At 36.9% G+C, this 18,869-nt stretch overlaps 1 protein-coding gene across 2 annotated transcripts in view; it reads left to right on the top strand.

The window, feature by feature from the left end:
- Positions 1-18,869, top strand: part of Chst9 (carbohydrate sulfotransferase 9) — a 229,525-nt gene that overhangs the window by 84,277 nt on the left and 126,379 nt on the right. Inside the window, exon 2 of one of the 2 annotated variants that reach the window (XM_042675357.1) lies at positions 10,285-10,323. The exons of the other annotated variant lie outside the window; for it this stretch is intronic. Within the exon in view, the coding sequence (XP_042531291.1) occupies positions 10,285-10,323 (39 nt within the window). The remainder of the gene's footprint in view (positions 1-10,284; positions 10,324-18,869) is intronic. 2 annotated transcript variants of the gene reach the window in all.

Genomic DNA, 18,869 nt, shown 5'->3' with positions numbered 1-18,869 from the left:
GGACAGCAATCAGGCCCAGAGTTCAAGCCCCAGGACTGGCACACACACACAAAAATCTTATCTTCTTCCAGCTCTTCTTGTTAAACTCAGAAGTATATAAATGAAACATAGTCTCAACAAAAATTACCAAATGCCTTACTATTATCATCTAAATGAAACAAAATTGGCATTAACAATCCATGGGTGTTAGCATTATATTCTCTGGAGATCGCTATCCCCCTACATTGCATGTGCATGGTAATTTTCTGTGTCATGAGCCTATGCCTTCTTCATAGTGCATTTTGCCAAAGAAACATCAGACATAAATGAACATTCTCAGGTATCCTAGCAACAGGATGTGATTAATAATACCTCTCAGAGCAGGGCAGATAAAATGCCTGAAAGTAAACGCAAACTCAGAATTGGCTATTGAGAAATTGGTATTTCAGTGAGGCAAGCTTGATAAGATTCCATGACAGACTTTGCTATACAGGTTGGGAGTCAGTAAAAGAGAATATATTTTAAAGAGCAAACTGCATCTGGCCATGAAAATAAAGTGTACTCTGGATACATACATAGACATACATATGCATAGACCATATATGTATGTTTATTTATATGCACAGACACAGACATATACATGAGTGATTTCCTTTACCTCAGAAGTTACAAGACATGCTGCGGTGGAGGCCTAATGCAAACATCATTTCCACTCATTATTGGTAAGTAGCTTCCAACTCACTATTGATGAAACACCAATAATGCATTTGGGTGGATTTTATATAATGATATTTTCTTACATTGCTATTTATGTACCTGTGGTGTTAAAATATCAGAAACCATCACTGTGATTAATAGACTACTTCTGTACTGAAGTACTGAAATGTGCTATAAAATAATATGTATTTAATGTTTCTCAATGGAACAATATTAACCTCAAGTCTGAAAGAGCTTTTGTAAATATCAAGACTCCATTTATATAAATAATCATGCATCCTAGAATTTTAGTGTTCAATTAGATATATTTTTTTCTCATATAAGGAAAAAAAAGCTTTACCCCCACAAATCAAATTCAATTTTTATGAGATTATTATAGTTTTATTCCTCATTGGTAGAACACTACATCTCTATTTAAACCAAAATAAAATACAAACTGTATTTTAATGTTCTCCTTTTACTCTAGAATCTGTGATAAAATAGAGAATAACTAGGACAGAATGCATGTTCATTACTCTGAAAGCCTATCTGTTATTTTATCGTTCACTTTTCCAATAGAATAGTTTTCTAGGTTGTCAGTTGTAATATAAATATAGGCTAAAAGCTCTGTGCTAGTTGTACTTCCACTAAATTGTAGCAGTGGTAAAATTTCCTTCATGTTCTTTAGCATCTTGAGATAGCTTAGAGCATGACATAGTACTTAATGTCATGTATTTTTGTTCAGTGCTTGCTGCTTTTTACCAGGAGGTAGAAAGACAGGACTCAATGCAACTAAATATGAACCATGTAAAGACTAAATTCTGTGCTCCATTCTGCAGGGAGTTGGGGGATGGGAGTACTATCCCAGAGAGACAGAAGCTTCACAGAGCACTGCTGTCTGCACTAAGCTCTAAAGAATGGATGATGCTTTGACAGACAAAAATGACAGGGCAGGACATCTAGAAAGCAGAAACAATGCAAGCAAGGAGCTGGTGTGCAAGGTACACCTTTTGGCATAATGGGTAAGGTGTTCTAGATGGTACTTGAGAGGTGGCAGTAGACAATCAGTTCTCAAATCAGAGTCATTAATTTTACATGAAAGAATGGGAATTTTAATCTTTAGCATGTATGGACAAACCACCAAAACCAGTTGGAACTCTTGAGAAAGTAGATCTCCCAAGAAAAGAAATCCAATTCACAAATAAGGATGAAGGCAATGAGAAAGAAGATAGACCTGAGAGGCCCTATAGAGGGGAAATGGATAGGCTGAGCCAAAGGGAGTAGCTGTGAAAACTTTCCTGTTTGGGTGCCGAAGCAGCCAAGAGGGGCAGGAATGAGAAGCACTGTAGACAGAGAGAAAGATTTCAGCTAAGGGTATGCATTGCAGTGAATAGAAAATACAAAGATAATTCCTTAACATAATTAAGTCAACAAAGTCTAACAAAATAAGTACCAGGAAATGGGTACTTGCAAGAGGGGAGTGTGAAGCCAAGCGTAAAGGGGTAGAAAAATAAAGGGGGGAGGGGGAAGAAGGCAGGCAATAATTCATTGTATACACCACAGAGTTCAGGAATGTAAGGAAGGGTTGGGCTGAAAAGAGGTGAAGCTATTGAACTGATGGCACAGATCAAGGGGCATTGCACACATAAACTGCTTTGTTACAAGGCAAAAAAATTCAATACATAACCTAAAATCAAGATAGGTAAAGGAAGGGTAGGTTGGGAGGAGTGGATGATAATGTTGAAAGGAATGACAGAGATCAAAATGGACTGTATACATAAGCTGCGTCAGTGAATGGAAACCCCTTTGTACAACTACATAAAGATAACAAAAATATTTAAAAAGAAAACGTAGGGGGAGATTTCTAGTAGAAACCTCAGTAAAACCTGAGTAGGTTCTGAAGTTAAAGGTGTAGGTCCCACACTATTGTCTTGCTGCGGAAGTCAATGTAAAAGGAATGTGTTAAGATCATCCACGCAGTGAGAGATAATGAGAGTGAAAGGAAACCCCAATTGATGGAACTCTGACATGGCATTCACATGTTCTATGTAACACTTTTCTTCGTATAACACAGGAGCCAATAATTGTTTAAAGTCTACCAAAAAAAAATAAAACAACCTTTCAATAATGTCTTCCAGTCTCTCTTCTGAAACACTGGAGTGCAAAATGTCATGTTAATTTTTTGTGTATTTCTGACCCGTTCTAACTCACAAAATCAAATAACTTAATCCTTGAGGCATTCCAGAGAAGGGTGTTCTGACCTTAATAGACAGACCACATAGCCAGGAAGATGGTGATTTGCGTTCAAGGATTGTTACAGTAAGTATATGATGAATTAAGACAGGCTCATCAAACAAACTAACAATCTTCCCGGGATTTACCAGTTGAAAACAACAATCTGCTGTTACCACCTCCCACAGTTTCTGTGGAGGCAGATCTGAGTATGGAAATGAATGGCCTTGAGTCCCTATTTCCCATGGAGTCACAGTCAAGCCGGCTGCCAGAGGCATAGTCTCCTGCAGGATTGATGGCTGGTGAACATTTTGTTCCTCTGCCTGGAAGACACACACTGATCACTGGCAGGAAACTGTTGTTCCTCCTAGGCTATGAACAGGACACCTCAGCCCCCTACCACATGGATCTCTCTTTAGGGTTGCTTGTGTGTCCTTAAACATCTTATCTGGCTCCCCCAAGAGGGTAGGATACAAGAGAAAACAATGTGAAAGTTGCAATTCTTTTAAGGCACAATCCCTGAAACCATACTCTATTATTTTTGCAAAAATCCTATAGGTTATACAAGCCTAATTCAATGGAAAAGGGGAACTGACCCAGGGCATGTGTATAGAGAGAATGGAAAATGAGCAACTCCGGCAACACTGTGATTACTGTGTCAGATACACTCCCTTTTGATTAAACTCCATCTTTTTTTAGAATAATTTTTTATTGTGATTGATTACACAAATTTTACAGTATTGTGAGATAGTGATACTTAAAGTCACAAACACATTCTAACTTTCATGAGGCAAATTGTCGTTATTGTGGTCTATAAAGTTTGTGAATTCTATGAGCTTTGACAATACAACTATTTCTTCCACACCGGGTGGTATGTACATTTCTTTCCTTTTGCTTGGTGTTAGCTGTTCCCTCTATCCTTCTCATCCTCTCCCTCCTATCGCTGCTCTTGAGTTGCTTAGTTCGTTTTCATCAATGTCCAGTGCAGCTGATGGGCCCTCTGTTGTATGTTTTCCCTTTTCCCTCTGATTCTGTGTCCTCCTCCTAGTTTCCCTCAGATGTGCACATATATATCATATAAGTAGTCAATAGCATGGGGTCATTTAGTGATGATATAACAAGATGATTGGAGGTCATTTATTTCTTGAGTCCTGTTTACTTTGTCCTATCTTCTTACATTTTGTATTTAACATCCACATATCAGGGAGACCGTGTGCTATTTGTCTCTTTGCTCTTGGCTTACCTCACTCAAAATTATTTCTTTTCTAGTTCCATCCATTTCCTTGTGAATGCCATTGTTTTGTCCTGTACAATGGCTGCATAATATTCCATTGTATATGGGAACCACAATTTTTGGATCCATTCATCCATTCATCTTTAGTGGGGCATCTGGGTTCTTTCCATATCCTGGCTATTGTGAACAGGACTGCAATAAACATGGAATTGCATGTGCCCTTGTATCTTAGTTCCTGTTACTCGTGGTAGATGCCTAGGAGTGGTATGGGTGGGTTGTAGGGGAGATCTATATTTAGCTTTCTGAGGTACCTCCAGACTGCTTTCCAAAGTGGTTGTATTAGTGTACATTCCCACCAGCAGTGCAATAGGGTTCCTCTTTCTCTGCGTACCCTCCAGCATTTGTCGTTGGCTGAATTTGGGATGCAGACCATTCTGACTGGGGTAAGGTGGTATCTCAGGGTTGTTTTTATTTGCATTTTCCTTACAGCCAGGGATGATGGAACATTTTCTCATGTGTTTCTTTGCTATTTTTATCTCTTCTTCTGAGAAGTCTCTCTTTAGCTCCCTTGCCTATTTAGTAATTGGTTTGTTAGGTTTGGGAGGGATTAGTTTCTTGAGTTCCCTGTACATACTGGATATTAATCCCTTGTCTGATATTGCTGGTAAATATTTTTCCCAGTTAGTTGGTTGCCTTTCTAGTTTCTAGTATGTCTTTAGCTGTGCAGAAACTTTTTTATTTTAAGGTAGTCCCATTTGTCGAGTCTCTCTTCAATTTGTTGTGACCCTGGAACTCTATTCAAGAAGTTCCTGCTTGTGCCTATAAATTCAAGTGTCTTTCCTATTCTGTCCCCAGTAGTTTCAGAGTTTCAGGTTTGATTTTGAGTTGATGTTAGTGCACAGTGACGGGCTGGGGTCCACTTTAATTTTCTGCATGTGGCCGCCCTGTTTTCCCAGCACTAGTACTTGAAGAAGCTATGCTTCTTCCACTGTATGTCTTTGGCTCCTTTGTCAAATATCAGCTGACTGTAAGTGTGTGGTTTTATTTCTGGAACTTCTAATCTATTCCATTGGACTTTGGGTCTGTTTCTGTGCCAGTACCAGGCTGTTTTTGTTATCATGGCTCTACAGTAGAGTTTGAAGTCTAGTATTATGATCCCTCCTGTTTTTGTTTTTTGTTTGTTTGTTTGTTTGTTTTTGCCTAGAATTGCTTTGGCTATTCTAAGTCTTTTGTTGTTCCATATGAACTTTCGGATTGTTTTCTCTATTTCAGTAAAGTATGTTATTGGGATTTTAATGGGAATTGCATTGAATTTTTGTATCAATTTTGGCAGTATTGCCATTTTCACTATATTAAGTCTGTCTATCCAAGAACATGGAAGGTCTTTCCATTTCCTGATGTCCTCTATGATTTCTTTTTTTAAAAAAAAAAATTATTTTACTTTATTTTATTGTAAAGATGCTGTACAGAGGGGTTACAGTTACATTACATAACTAAGGCAATGAGTATATTAATTGTTGTTGTCCCATTACCCCTTCCATCCCCTACCTCCCACACTCCACCTCACCGACCCCCATTCCTTCCCCTGCCCAAAGTTGTAAAGTTAGTTTCCAATGCACTGTGCTGTGGGTATCCTTGTTGCAATGGGTCATCCTGTGTCCTTGTTTTAGCATTTTGTTGTTCCCCTTCCCCTCCCCAGATTAGACAAATGTATATACAAGATGCAGGGCACCAAAATCAAGTACAGTGACAACAGGGAATATGCCATAGCGGAAAGAACATACAAAGGAAACAACAACAATAAAAAATAAAATCACATGGTTCATTTAAAACAATCTTTCTTTAGTTTTTCGTATGGTATTTTCACAATTAAAAAAAAATACTTTCTTTACATCTTTGGTTAGGTTAATGCCTAAATATTTTTTGAGGTTATTTGAATTGGGTTATTTCTTTGATTTCCCTTTCTGCTGGAATGTTGTTAGTGTACAGAAAGGCAACTGATTTTTTTGGTTTAATTTTGTATCTAGCTACTTTGACAAAGTGGTTTATAAATTCTAAGAGTTTGGGGGTGGAGTTTTGGGGATCATGGAGGTGTAGTATCATGTTCCATCTGCAAAAAGGGGTAGTTTAACTTCTTCCTTCCCTATGCGGATCCCTTTAATGTCTTTTTCTTGCCTTATTGCTCTGTCTAAGGATTCCAGAACTATGTTGAAGAGGAGTGGAGACAGTGGGCATCCTTGCCTTCTTCTTGATTTTAGAAAAATTGGTTGTATTTTTCCCATTAAATATAATATTAGCTCTTAGTCTGTCATATATGGCTTTTATTGTTTTAAGGAATGTTCCTTCTATTCCTATTTTCTCCAGAGCTTTTAACATGAGTGAATTTTGTATCTTATCAAAAGCCTTTTCTGTGTCAATGGAGAAAATCATGTGGTTCTTTACCTTAGATCTGTTTATGTGATGAATTAGATTTATTGATTTACATATGTTAAAATATCCCTGCATCTCTGGGATAAAGCCTACTTGATCGTAATGTATAATTTTTTATATGTTTCTGGATTCTGATGGCTAAAATTTTATTGAGGAGCTTTACATCAGTGTTCATCAAGGAGATTAGTCTGTAATTCTCTTTTTTTGTTGTCTTTGTCTGGTTTGGGAATGAGTGTGATAATGGCTTCATAGAATAAGTTTGAGATTGCTTCCTCTTTTTCTATTTCTCAGAAGAGTTTGAGGTCTTATAGAATTCCATAGTGAATCCATCTGGTCTTGGGCTTTTTTTTATACATTTTTTAATTGTAAAAATACTGTACAGAGGGGTTACAGTTACATGAGCAAGGTAATGAGTACATTTCCTATCAAGCATTGTTACCTCCTCCTTCCTTTTTCACCTACCATCCCTTCCCGCCCACTTGCACAAGTACACTCCCACCCACCCACCCACCTAACCCCACCTACCCACCCCCACCTAAATTGTAAAGATCATTTTTCAACATACTGTCTTGTGCATCTCATTGTTACAATGGGCCAACCTGTATCCTTATGTAAACATTTTGTTTATATCCCTTCCCCTCTCCAAATTAGAGAAGTGTATATACAAGATGCAGGGAACTAACATCAAATGGAACAAATCCGGACGTTCTTCAGTACATGAATAGATCAAGAAAATGTGATACACACACACACACACACACACACACACACACACACACACACACACACAATGGAATTCTATACCTCTATCAGAAAGAATGACATTGCCCCATTTGTTAGGAAATGGAAAGACTTGGAAAAAATTATATTAAGTGAAGTAAGCCAGGCCCAAAGAAACATAGATCCCATGGTTTCCCTTATTTGCAATAACTAGTATAGGTCTGGGGCAAGCAGAAAAGTTCAAAACCTATGCACATATGGCCATATAAGATGATGTTAAGCAAAATGAACCCCAAGTAGGACACAAGTGGTTTTTTTCTTGCTTACTATTGTTTCTAATGTATTTATAATGTACCATGTGATTTTTTGTTCCTTTGTATGTTCCTCCCCCATGGTATAACCCTTTGTTTCACTGAGCTTTTCCTTGTTGGAAGACTGCTGATTGCTTCCTCTATCTCATTGTAAGATATTGGCTTATTTAATTGATTTATTTCTTCTTGGTTCAGTTTGGGCAATTTATATTTCTCTAAAAATTCATCCATTTCTTCTAGGTTTTTCTTCCTTAGTGAGTATAGATTCTGTAAATAGTTCTTTATAATCGTTTGGATATCTTGGGTATTTATTGTAATTTTTCACATGGCATCCCTAATCTTATTGATTTGGGTTTCCTCTTTTCTTTTTTTATTAATCTTGCCAGAGGTCCATCAATTTTATTGATTTTTAAAAAAGTTTTTGTTTTATTACTTTTATCTATAGTTTTCTTAGTCTCTATCTTGTTAACTTCAGCTCTTATTTTGATTATCTTGGTCTGTCTAGTAACTTTAGGTTCAATTTTTTTATGCTTTTCTAGCAGTTTTAGTTGCAACATGAGATTATTTATTTGATCTGTCTCTATTTTTTTGATGTGTGCATTGAGAACAATAAATTTTCCCCTCAGGGCTGCTTGTGCAGTGTCCCATGGGTTTCTTTGTGATGTATATTCATTTTCATTGAATGGTAGGAACTTTTTAATTTCTTCTTTAGTTTCTTCTGTGACCTAGGTGTTGCTCAGGAATGTGCTGTTCAAATTCCATGTATCTGAGTAATTTCTACAGTATGCACTGTTACCGAGAGCTAGCTTGATTACACTGTGCTTGGATAGAATACAGGGGATTATGTCAATCCTCTTGTATTTTTAGCCCAATCTTAATACAAATTAAAGACTCTCCATAAAGATGTTTTACTGTAAATATTTCACTGTGTTGAGTTTTGAATACTCACTTTTTGAAGTTCATGAACTTGTGTCAGGTGTATAATAAAACAATATACAGTGGCTCACCCATTAGAAAACTTAAGTAAGGAGTTTACCCATCATGTGTGGGAATTAATGAGAGTTTTAAATGGACCATTCATGCCATTTATCTGTTTGAGTCACTGAAACAAATTGCAACAAACAAATTTTCTGGAAATTGCCCAAATGAGCAGAATTAATCAAGGTACCAGTTGAATGAATCTTATACTTTCAACAGCTACATGCAGGAAAATTACACATTTTCCACTGTATAGGATTATTGTAGGATTTTCCACCTTATATTTTAGGATATCTTAGCATTTTTTAAAGATGTGAGAGGCTTGTAGAAACACATGGGAAAAGGCATAGCTTCTATGTGTTTCCATAGCTAACAAAAACTGGGAGAACTTGGTAGATGACAAGAAAATGAGAGATAGTCTTAAGAATTAGCCTGTCTTCTCATTTGATGCTGCCATGTCTCATAACTGAAAAGACCTATTCTCAGCATCATCTTCATTACCCAATTACTATCAAGGCCTTCATCTCTCTCCTCTCCTCTAGCTCCTCTTTTCCAAACCTACTTCTGCATGGGCCAGTAACCACAACTTGAGTTCGGTGATGCACAATGCTGTAGGAACTCCCACTACAAACACCCTGAACCTTTATTAGTGGCATTCATGGAGCCCGTTGGATCTCTGCTTCCTCTGTCTTCTCATGCCTACTTTGATGAACAGAAGTAGCATTTTTGTTGCTTGTGTATTGGCTTTACCCTATTCATCTACCCTGTCTGCCTTATCTCCCTGTTGAACCCCTAAATTCACCAATCTACTCATGGTGAGAAATCCCTACATCTATGATTTCAACTCATTTCTACCTCCCATCCTGTTTTATCGTTGTCTCATGAAAGATAACTTTTGACCTCTTCTTTCCCCTGGCCATTCATATTTCACAAATACTTGATTTCTGTAACTTTGAGCTCCCCATCATCTGTAGCATCCACTCCTTTCTTTCTCACCATTCCCAGTGTCATGGCCCAGCCCATGCTTGCATTACCTACTGCCAATATCCTATTATAGTCCTCTTCCTATGCACTGCTATGTGTGTGTAGGTTTCTAAAGCAAGTTCTAAATGGATGTACTTGTTCTGTTTTCCTTGTCTGCTTAGTACACACTATACTCTCTTTGCCAGAAGTCAAATGACCTAAACCCCATGTACATCTCATGGTCCAAATCAAACATCACTTTCTCTGTCAATTCATGGGCACTCCCCCTTTTTTCAAAATAATTGAATCACCCTCCTATATCTTTAAACATTGGGCATGAAGAAATGTATGTATTATTTCATAAAATATTGTCTATGCTTTCTGTCTTTCAAATAGATTAAAGAGGTCATGGTGTTATTTGTTTTTACTTGCCTCCTCTGTACTGCTATTGATGGGAATTTGCAATTTGCAGGTTTATTGCTTAGTAAACAACTCTTAGTAATAAGATTTTTAAAACCCAACAGCATAATTATCACATACTTTACAAGGCTTTTATGTTTATGAATTTATTTGAAAGAATTGTCCCTCATCATCATCTGTACATGGTCATCTCTATAGTCACATTGGACATGATTGAAATAATGGTTTTGTTTGGAAAGTGCCATAAATTTAGCTTTCATCTTAAGTACAGCATATTCCCCCGACCCCACACTGCAACTTATCTGCCACTTCTCATTTCAGGGAGAGTGGAGAAGAAAAGAGAACAAAAATCAACTTCAGGTAAGATTTGGTCTAATTAGGCTCCAGCTTTATTTCCTGCTTTTATCCCTATCTCTGAAAGGATACTCAGAACACCCAGAAATTGCCATTAATTGCAGAGATATTGTGAATGTGTGTGTGTGTCTGTGTGTCTGTGTGAGTCTACGAACCACTCTTCCCAAAATTTCACTAGCCCACAGTTTTTATAATACCTGGGTCATTCCAATGAAAAAGCACTGGAACTCCTGACTTTTTACGCCTATGGGTGGAAATAAGATGTTTTGAACCCTTCCCTACAGTGAGTATAGTAAATAGAAGACAAAGTCCACCTTAATCGAAAAGTGGATAGCAGTCTAAGTCCTTGTCATTTTTCTCCTTCCTAATTTAAGGGACCATGAAGACAAGTGAATAACTTATTTATCCCTGCAACTTCCCTGTTAAAACTTACTGCTTGCATTCTACTCATTGATCTATTGAAGCTCAATTGTGACTATAAAAAAAAAATGATGAAAAAAAAGAACTGGTCTCTTGTAGTCTATTAGTCTGTTCAGATCATACAGATTCTGTTTTCTACAATTCAGCAATAACACACAGTGAATATGTGGAACAGGGTGTCTCACTTTTTATCATTTTTAAAAAAACACATGTGCCTTTTGATGTTGTATTGGAAACCCATATCTTATTCATGACACATGGCCAGAAAAAAAAACAAAATAAAATTTGTCTACATGACTTGGTAAGAACAATTAGACACACCCTTTCATGATGAAGGCTCTGAAAAAACTAGGAATCCATGGAACATTCCTCAATATAATAAAGGCTGTGTATGACAAACCTATAGCCAGCATTATACTTAATGGTGAAAATCTAAAGCCATTTCACCTAAATTCAGGAACAAGACAAGGATGTCCACTTCTCTTCAATTTAGTATTAGAATGCCGAGCTACAGCAATAAGACACGATGCAAACATAAAGGGGATACAAATAGGGAAAGCTGAAATAAAACTCTCCCTTTTCACAGATAACATGATCTTGTATGTAAAGAATCTCATGGATTCCACTCCCAAATTACTCAAGCTGATTCAAACCTTTGGCAAAGTAGCAGGGTACAAAATTAACCCTCAAAAATCAATGCTGGGGGACTGGGAAGGTGGCTCAGTGGTAGAGCGCTTGCCTTGCATGCATGAGGCCCTGGGTTTGATTCCGCAGCACTACATAAGCAAAAAGAAAAAAAAAACAGAAGTGGCGCTGTGGCTCAAGTGGTAGAGCGCTAGCCTTGAGCTGAAATGCTGGACAGTGCCCAGGCCCAGAGTTCAGGCCCCAGGACCGGACCCCCCCCCCAAAAAAAAAATCAGTGGCTTTTCTGTATGCCAACAATGAGAAGAGTGTGGCTGAAATTAGGAAAGCAACTCCTTTCATGATAGCCCCACACAAAATAAAATACCTAGGACATAACTTAACTGAAGAAACAAGGATATTCAATTAAGTGAAGTAAGCCAGGCCCAAAGAAACATGGGTCTCATGGTTTCCCTTATTTGCAATAACTAGTATATGTCTGAGTCAAGCAGAACAGGGCAGATAAGTTGATGTTAGGTGAAATGAATCCCAAGATAAGTATTCAAATATTTTTGCTTTCATGCAATTGTTTCGAACATATTTAAAGATGATTTCTTTGTTGCTTTGTATGTCCCTCCCCCACGGTATAACCCCTGCTTTCACTGTATTCGATGTTGGTATAATTTGTGGAGGGGAAGGGAAAAAACAAATCGTTTAAATAGGGATACAGGTGGACCCATTGCAACAATGAGATGTAAAAGTTGTTATGTCGAAAAACACACTTTACAACTTTGGTGGGGGAGGGGGGTGGGGGGCACGGTTGGAGATGGGAAAGGATGGGAAGGGAAAACAAAGGAAGAGGCAACAATGCTTGATAAGAAGTGTACTCATTATCTTGCCCATGTAATTGTAACCCCTCTGTTCGGTATTTTCACAATAATAATAATAATAATAAAGAACCGAAGGACCTCTATGATAAAAACTTTAAAAACCTAAAAGAGGGAATTAAAGCACAAATTAGGAAATGGAAAACCCTCCCATGCTTCTGATTGGGAGGATTAACATTATGAAAATCGCAATGCTTCCAAAGGCTATCTACAAATTCAATGTGATACCCATTAATATCCCAACCTCATTCTTCAATGAAATAGAAGAAGCAACCCAAAAATTCATATGGAACAATAAAAGAACCCAAATAGCAAAAACAATCCTTAGCAGAAAGAATAGTACTGGAGGAATATCAGTACCAAATTTCAAACTCTACTACAAAGCCATAGTAATCAAAACAGGTTGGTACTGGCACAAGAACAGACCTCAGGAACAATGGAATAGAATTGAAAACCCAGAAATGAACTTATAGACCTATAGCCAGCTAATCTTCGATAAAGAAGCTAAAAGAATAGAATGGAAGAAAGGCAGCCTCTTCAGTAAATGGTAATGGCAAAATTGGTTATTCACCTGTAGAAAACTAAAGCTAGATCCTTTTATATTACCCTGCACCAGAATCAACTCCAAATGGATCAAAGACCTCAAAGTCAGAGCAGACACTCTGAAAACATTACAGGAAGGAATAAGAGAAACCCTAGGGCTCTTTGGCACAGGCCAGAATTTTCTTAATAGAGACCCAGAAACACAACAAATCAAAGAAAGGTTGTTCAAATGGGATTGCATGAAACTGCAGAGTTTCTGCATGGCAAGATCAATAGAAAGTCTATGGATTGGGAGAAGATCTTCACTAGCTATATAGTGGACAAGGGTCTCATATCTAAGATATACTTAGAACTCAAAAAAATTAACTTCCCCAACAACAAATCATCAAAGAAACTACTGCCCAGTTAATGAGTAGGCTAAAGACTTAAAGAGAGACTTCTCTGAAGAGGAAGTAAGAATGGCCAATAGACATATGAAGGAATACTCAACTTCCTTGGCCATAAAAAAAAAATGCAAATCAAAAGAACATTGAGATACCACCTCACCCCAGTTAGAATCAAGAACTCTAATAACAACAGATGCTGGAGAGGATGTGGACAGAAGGGAACCTTATTGCACTGTTGGTGGGAGTGTAAACTTATTCAACTACTTTGGAAAGCAGTATTGAGGTTCCTCAAAAGACTCTGCATAGAGCTCCCCTATGTCCCAGCAATCCCACTTTTGGGCATTTACCCAAATGATCACAAACAAGACCATACTAAAGCTACTAGCACAACTAAGTTTATTGTTGTATTATACCATAGCTAAGATATGGAACCAACCCAGATGCCTTGTATATACACACTATACACACACACACACACACACACACACACACACAATGGAATTCTATGCCTCCATCAGAAAGAATGACATTGCCCCATTTGTTAGGAAATGAAAAGAGTTGGAAAAAATTATATTAAGTGATGTAAGCCAGGCCCAGAAAAACATAGGTCCCATGGTTTCTCTTATTTGCAATAACAAGCAGAAAAGTTACAAAGCTATGTATATATGGCCACATATATACATGATGTAAGCAAAATGAACCCCAAGTAGGAACCCAAGTGGTTTTCTTTCTTGCTATTGTTTCTAGTGTATTTAAAACGTACTGTGATTTTTTTGTTTCTTTTCTATGTTTTTACCCCATGGTATAACTCCTGTTTTCACTGTATTTGATGTCAGTGCCCTCATCTTGTATATACATTTTTCTAATTTAGGGAGGGGAAAGGAAATAACAAAATGCTCAAATAAGGATATAGATTGACCCATTGTAACAATGAGATATACAAGACTATGTTGAAAATGAATTTTACAACTTGGGGTGGGGGAGGGAAGAGTTGAGGAGGTGGGGAGGGAAGGGATGGTAGGGAAAAACAAAGGAAGAGGTATCAATGCTTCAAAGGAAATGTACTGATTACCTTACTTATGTAACAGTAACCGCTCTGTATAGTATTTCTACAATAAAAACATATAAAAATAACAATTACACACATATGCAGCATAATAATAAATTGATAAAATGTGAAGAGTTGAGTCCTTGATTTCATTGACTATATACCCTTGAATTTTTTCACTGATGAAGTGAAACAGAAGAAACTTAAACCGAAGAAAAATGATCAATAATTTCCACAAAATTTCTACTGAGTTTGAAGTACACTTATTGGAGTAAGTTCATGGAATTCTTGATATTAAAAAGCAACATAGCATAAAATATAAAGATTAAATTCTTACAAACAAGAGTGCTTCGCCTTTACTTAAGGTTTACAAAACACTGCCAGAAGTTTTCCTTAGTTAAATTATGGAAATATCATCTAGCAAATGTATACTGCTTCAATGTTTCCAACATGACTTATTCTTTCAAATTCAGTTAAGTATTAGGAAGAGTGGTCCTAATGGAAGAGAAAATTGAATAATTAGTAAACTCCATATTGAGTATTTTAAAATAAAGTTGAAAAATTTTCACTGATGGCATTAAACATCTTTAAAGTTAGAGATCATTTGTTCATTTGCATAATTTGCAAAAAGTTACCAATAGAGAACAATGTTGTTGTTTTCACAGCTTAAAGGTGAAGTATATTATTGGAGGTTTAGCACCTTGTAGAACATCTGCTTTGCAAATTCTCTCCCTAGCTGCCTACTTTTAGACTAGGTTTGCTGCTTCCTGGAAATGTTCTGAAAGACAAATAGCATCTCCACTTTAAAACATTCTAACACTCGTGAAAGTATAAAATATAACTAAGTAATAGTATGTGAAATATAACTAAATACTGAAAAAAATCTTCCACCTGTGTGTGAATAACATACTTTTCTATATGTAACTTATTGAATGTAAATTTTCAAGGCAAAGCACATTTTGTGTGATTTTTTTTTTTGCAGTGTCATTTCTGGTTTTGCAGTTGTACTGTTTTTTGCTTCAGTTCTTATCCCTTATCCAAAAGGAAACTCTCAAAAACAGGAGTGAGAAAGGCCTAATAGTATATTATAATTTTAGTTACAATTGAATATACTGTCGTTTTCAAAAGCCCGCTAATTTTTTGGACGTCAATATTTTGTAATTCTATATACATTTCATTCTTACTCTGACAACCACTATTACAATGAAAATCATTATCATCTAAACCTATTTCCAACCTATGACAGCCATTATCTTTACACCATCTTATTTGGCACCACAAAGGTTACAGAGAATGAATTTGAGGCATTCCTAAGTTGATACATTAAATTTGGTAAATGTTTGTATGGTTCAGATCTCCACATCTTCAGTATGAATATGTGAAAGCTAATGACATAGGAGATGAATATGAAAAATGCCTTCTAGAGAGTTATACTCAACGCATCCGGAGGAATTCAGAGAGGGCTTCCAGGAAGAAGTGAAACGTGCACTAATCCTTGATGGAAGAAGTAGCAGTTTACCAGATAGAAAGTGGAAAAGGACTGACTTTCCAGGGACATAAAACAAGAAAATGCATTGCATATCGAAAGAAAGTCTAGAAATTAATACACACTGAACACATTCATGAATGGGCAAATATCAGGAGTGGCAGCTAAAAAGGAGAAATGGTCCAGAATCTATGAGAATCATGTGTGCCCTTCTGTGAAGTTTGAACTTCATGTAATAGATTCTGAAAAATTTTGTAATAAAAGTAGTTACCATATCTGTTTGCATTTTCCAATCATCTATATAAGTGTGAATTGGTAAGGGAAATGACAGGAGTCAAAGAATTGAGAGGCATGGCCTTTTAATTTATCTAAGAATGAAAGATGAGGTCTGCAATGTCCTCACTAAGACAGTAACATTAGAAAGGAAATCAAATAAATGGAAAGGTGTATTTACAAGGTAGAATTGGATACGGTAGAGAAGATATATGATTCCTACTTGTCCAACCTAAAATACGAAATAAATGTGAAGCTGAACAATATTTCCCTAAATCTAAGCCTTGAGTGTCTTCAAATGTGGTATGACCAAGGTCATTTGTCTACCTAGTGATAACAGAATTAAATTCTGAATCTACACCTATGATCCAGCTCCACTGTAGAGATCATAGAAGTCAGGCAGGGTGAATAGTAAGTTAATTAATATTTACATTGCTTATAGTATGGGATATGTAGAGTTGTTGAAACTATTGGATAGCAAGTGGGAATACAGACATGACACCCTGTAACTCCAGAGATCTATCTGGGATTCAGCTTGCCTTTTAAGTCACTGATGCCTGAATAAGAATTGAAACCGTGGTTATGAGTAAGCAAGATCAAAATGAATGGACAGTACAAGAAGAGAATAAACTAGAATGAATTCTTGGAAAAATCACACATATTAACAAATATATAAGAGAAATGAGACCCTGAGAGTCTTTTTTTTTATTTATTTGTTCATTTATTTTTTTTGAAAGCAATGTACAGAGGGGTTACAATTACATGTGCAAGATAATGAGTACATTTTAAATAAAGTATTGTAACGTCCTCTTTGTTTCCCATTCCCATCTTTTCCCATCCTTCTCCTGCCCTCCCCCACAGTCCTCCCCTCTCCCATACCCCCCACCACTCACAAACCAAAGTTGTAAAGTTCGTTTTGGACATAACGACTTGTACATCGCATTTTTGCTATGGGTCCACCTGTATCCCTATTTAAACGAATTGTTTTTCCCCTTCCACTCCACAAATTATACCGACATGAAATACAGTGAAAGCAGTTGTTATACAATGGGAGAGGGACTTACAAAGTAAAAAAGAAATGATCTTATGAATGTATCATAAACAATCGCTTGAAAGCAAATAAAAAACATTCGAATACGTATCTTAGGGTTCATTTCATTAACATCACCTTATCTGACTTTCTCTGCTTTACTCAAACTTTTGTTTGCATGCTGAACTTGCTAACACCGGTCAGCTCTCCCAGAATTGGAAGACAAAATTGGACTGGTTCCTGTGGATGGACAGTATAAGTAGCTTTCAGCCAAGCTAGGATGCAGACCGGAAAAACCTGGGTTAGAAAGATGCGGTCTACGACCCTGAGAGTCTTAAAAAGATCAATCTAACCTTTCCTATAGAACTGGAAGCCTTTGGCCTTAGAATCAAAGAGAAGAGAATTTGAAGAAAAGACTGGCCAGTTCTACATAGAGAGCAAAGAATCACTGGAAAATTGCCATTAGATGGGGGGGGGGGGGGATATCTAATAGCACAGAAATAATTTTTTCAGAAATTCTGTAAGTGGAACCCAAGCAGTGGTTATGAGTAATGAATACTGATTTTTCAAAAATTTGGAGGAGAAGGGAAAAGAAAAGTAAGAAGATGAGTTGAGGGAAAGAAAGGGAATCTTAGTCATCAGGCAAGGAATTGACACCTATTATTTATTTCAAGCTCTGTGTTCATTTTACTTCTACTTCACCCTTAAACTGAACTTGTGAGGTTTGTTTAAGGTCAACATTTTAAAAATTAAGAATTTGAGGTCACATGTGTTAACTAAAGGAACCAGATTAACAGCATGTAGGCAGTGAGTTGCTAAAAGAGCTTATAACCTGTGGAAAGATATGGAGAAGAACTGGCTATACTTATCGGTTCCCTCTTTTGTATTCATTGAGACTATGAAGGCAGCTTCAGATTGACTGTGGTGGGCATGTTCACACCATGGACATTGGTAAAATGACAAACTAGGAATCTGCTCAGGTTTGAAAATGACCAATGTACCCCTGGATCCCAGCGCAGGCATTTCCCACTGTCCTCAAGTGTGAAGTGGTCATCGTCACTTGGTTCACTAGAGTTGGGTTTTGAACCCAGACACAAGCACAAGATGAAAAAAGAGAAGTAAGTTATTCTTTCCTCATACTCTATACCCAAAGGGCCCAGGTCATTATAAACTCTGTCTTATGTTTATCCATCATCTACTACTAAGCTACTAATTTTCTGCTTTGGCCTCCCAGACAATCCATCCCCAGCCGTTTGCTTTTCAAAGCAGCTTTCCTGAAGAACTAGCTCTCTCAACTGTGTTAATGAGTTCTATTTTTAAAAATAACCAATCTACTCAGAGTGTGTGATTTCAGAATGGCATTTATTATTGACTGAAATAAAATCTCTTCTATAGATTTTTTTCCACCCACAAAATGGAGGACATACATGTGGGTTATTGGTTCAAAAAAAAAAAAAAAAAAAGAACAATTCCTAGGCCTCTATTTTTTAACCAAACTTCATTTTCCAGACAGTTGATTTTATCATAAAGAATGAATCACAACAAAACTGTGACACCTTATTTTGAAAATACCTTAAATTTCATTATTCAACAGTGCTCTTGAAAAGAATGTTCGTGCAAACTAAACAAACTTAAAATGGTAAGTAGCTTACGTGGAAAATGACATGTCACACCATACAGTTGAAGTACAGATATGAAGCATCTTTCCCTCCACGTTTGATGTTTAGTTTGGATTGTTATTATAGAGGGAAGAACAGAGATTTGTGCATTCACTGACACTTGAAACAGGGCTTCTTTGGGTGGCAGAGAAAAAATATTGTTTATAGTCAGCTCATAGATTTTACCTTAAAGCAGTCTG

This window comes from Dipodomys spectabilis, unplaced genomic scaffold, assembly GCF_019054845.1.
Source record: "Dipodomys spectabilis isolate Male_0828 unplaced genomic scaffold, ASM1905484v1 ptg000024l, whole genome shotgun sequence".
In the NCBI taxonomy this organism is placed as follows: domain Eukaryota; kingdom Metazoa; phylum Chordata; class Mammalia; order Rodentia; family Heteromyidae; genus Dipodomys; species Dipodomys spectabilis.
Note: the sequence above shows the minus strand (reverse complement) of the source record. Positions and strands in the feature narration are given on the sequence as shown.